This window comes from Crocodylus porosus, unplaced genomic scaffold (assembly GCF_001723895.1).
Source record: "Crocodylus porosus isolate Cpor-Errol unplaced genomic scaffold, CroPor_comp1, whole genome shotgun sequence".
Lineage (NCBI taxonomy): Eukaryota > Metazoa > Chordata > Crocodylia > Crocodylidae > Crocodylus > Crocodylus porosus.
This window is the reverse complement of record NW_017728943.1, coordinates 102,332,453-102,334,272: the sequence shown is the minus strand read 5'-3', so window position 1 is coordinate 102,334,272 and position 1,820 is coordinate 102,332,453. Positions and strand designations below refer to the sequence as shown.

The following is a 1,820-nucleotide window of genomic DNA, read 5'->3' as shown; positions in this document are numbered from 1 at the left end:
CCCCAGCTGACTTCCTGCCCTTTGGGCAGGGGGCTGGACTCGATGATCTCCCGAGGTCCCTTCCAGCCCTAATGTCTATGAAATCTATGAAGTGTTCAGTGGAGAGATTGCTGAAATGTAGGATTGGCATGAGGACAGGTGGTCTGGTATCGCATTTAACACCCCTACTGAAATGTAAAATTCCTAGTAGACCACCTGGCAATAATTTAAAATGTTTGTTTTTGCAGACTCGCCATTTTTCCACTTCCATGAATCAGACTGTGAACTTAGAGGGTCTCCATCCTGTGAATCTCTGGTTTCACTCAATACTGAAAAAATTCTGGTATGCTGCATACTGTCTGTTCCATACAAAAAAGAACTCAGATAGGTTGTAGATGCAAGAGGAATAATTTTCTTGTGTACCATTTACTCAAGATTAGCTTCAGCTGGTTATGTAAATGGAATCTGTTTAAAATGTAAGAACTCATAAATTGCTCATGGAAGAGATTTGCTTGACAGTCTTGGAGTGTTCTTCTGCCTATGGAAATAATGCCACTACCTGTGCAAAACAGGTGCTCGGTCTTTTGGCTCCGCAGCCCAAATGAGTGGCACAGCCAGTCTGTGAGCCGGATAAGACCCTGTGCACCAGGTTGGGTCTGTGTGCCTCTGTCCAGACTGTGCTGCCTCTATCCAGGCTCCATGTGCCAGGATCAGGACCCTGGGGCCCTGTGCCACCTCCAGGTATATATTTAGCTATGTGTGCCAAATCTTCTGACTGCATTCATATATATATTGTTTACAGGAGATCAGTGCTTTTCTGAAAATGTCACCCATCTAGTTTCCTTGAAAGTGTCAGATAATGCATTTTATTTTTTCATGCTTATATTCTTTCATCTTGTTCCATCCCAACAAATAAAGAAAAGATTGCTAGTTTTTCTTATTCTTAGTGTCAAATCTAAAATTACAGTAAGCCTAAAAGTAAATGCCATTCTTTTATCATAGATGGAACATTTTATTGCTGGCTTCTCTGATATAGTCTCTGTATCCCAGTTCATTTTTGTTGCTAGCAGTTCCTGTGAGTTGTAGGCTATCAATATAGTGCCAGGTCAGTTTGATTTGAAATTTATTTTCTATCTGAATTTTTTAGCACACTGAATGCTGATTTAAAAAAAAAAACATTTCAGGTCAGATATACATCTAGTGTATAGACCTGGTGAATGATGTTTAAAATCACTACTTGTAAATATTTCCGGTACGTGGTAACTTTTACAAGCTGCTCTTGGATGGAGTTGGAAACTCTTAAATGAAGAACTACTATTAAACCAAACTTTTCATAAGATTGTTAACTTCTTGTAAGTATCTGAACACTGAACTTTTATGGAAGAGATTATTGTGTAGCGTTAATGTACATTAAACATACCAGGACAGAGGTGGTTAGCCATGTTAGTCTGAAGATGAGCAGAAAGTAAAGCAAGGTGGCATTTTATAGGCCAGCTGGTTCAAGGAGGAATGAGCTTTCATAGGTAACAGTCTACTTCATCAGAAGTTCGTGTTGCATCAGACTACATAGGTTGTTGTCTATGAAAGTTAATGCCTTTCTGAACAAGTTTTTTTTTTTTTAATGTAGTGGTTTTCAAACTTCGTAAAGTCACAGAACCCTTTCATATCACTGCTGCTGTTATGGAAATTCTACTCCTATCTTGTGAGCTGATGTGGAGCTAGGCAACCTAACCTGGCAGCTGTAGTACACCACCTCCCAGCCCGCTTTGCCATTTGCCACACAGTCAAATGGGTCGCCAACTGGCTGGAGGGCCGCACCCAGAGGGTGGTAGTGGATGGGT

The 1,820-nt window shown here is 40.6% G+C and overlaps 1 protein-coding gene across 4 annotated transcripts in view; it reads left to right on the top strand.

Moving 5' to 3' along the window:
• TTC13 (tetratricopeptide repeat domain 13) overlaps positions 1-1,820 on the top strand; it is a 64,728-nt gene that overhangs the window by 4,519 nt on the left and 58,389 nt on the right. For all 4 annotated transcript variants that reach the window (XM_019549889.1, XM_019549887.1, XM_019549888.1 and 1 more), the window contains exon 2: positions 228-322. In XM_019549889.1, coding sequence (XP_019405434.1) covers positions 228-322 — 95 coding nt within the window. The remainder of the gene's footprint in view (positions 1-227; positions 323-1,820) is intronic.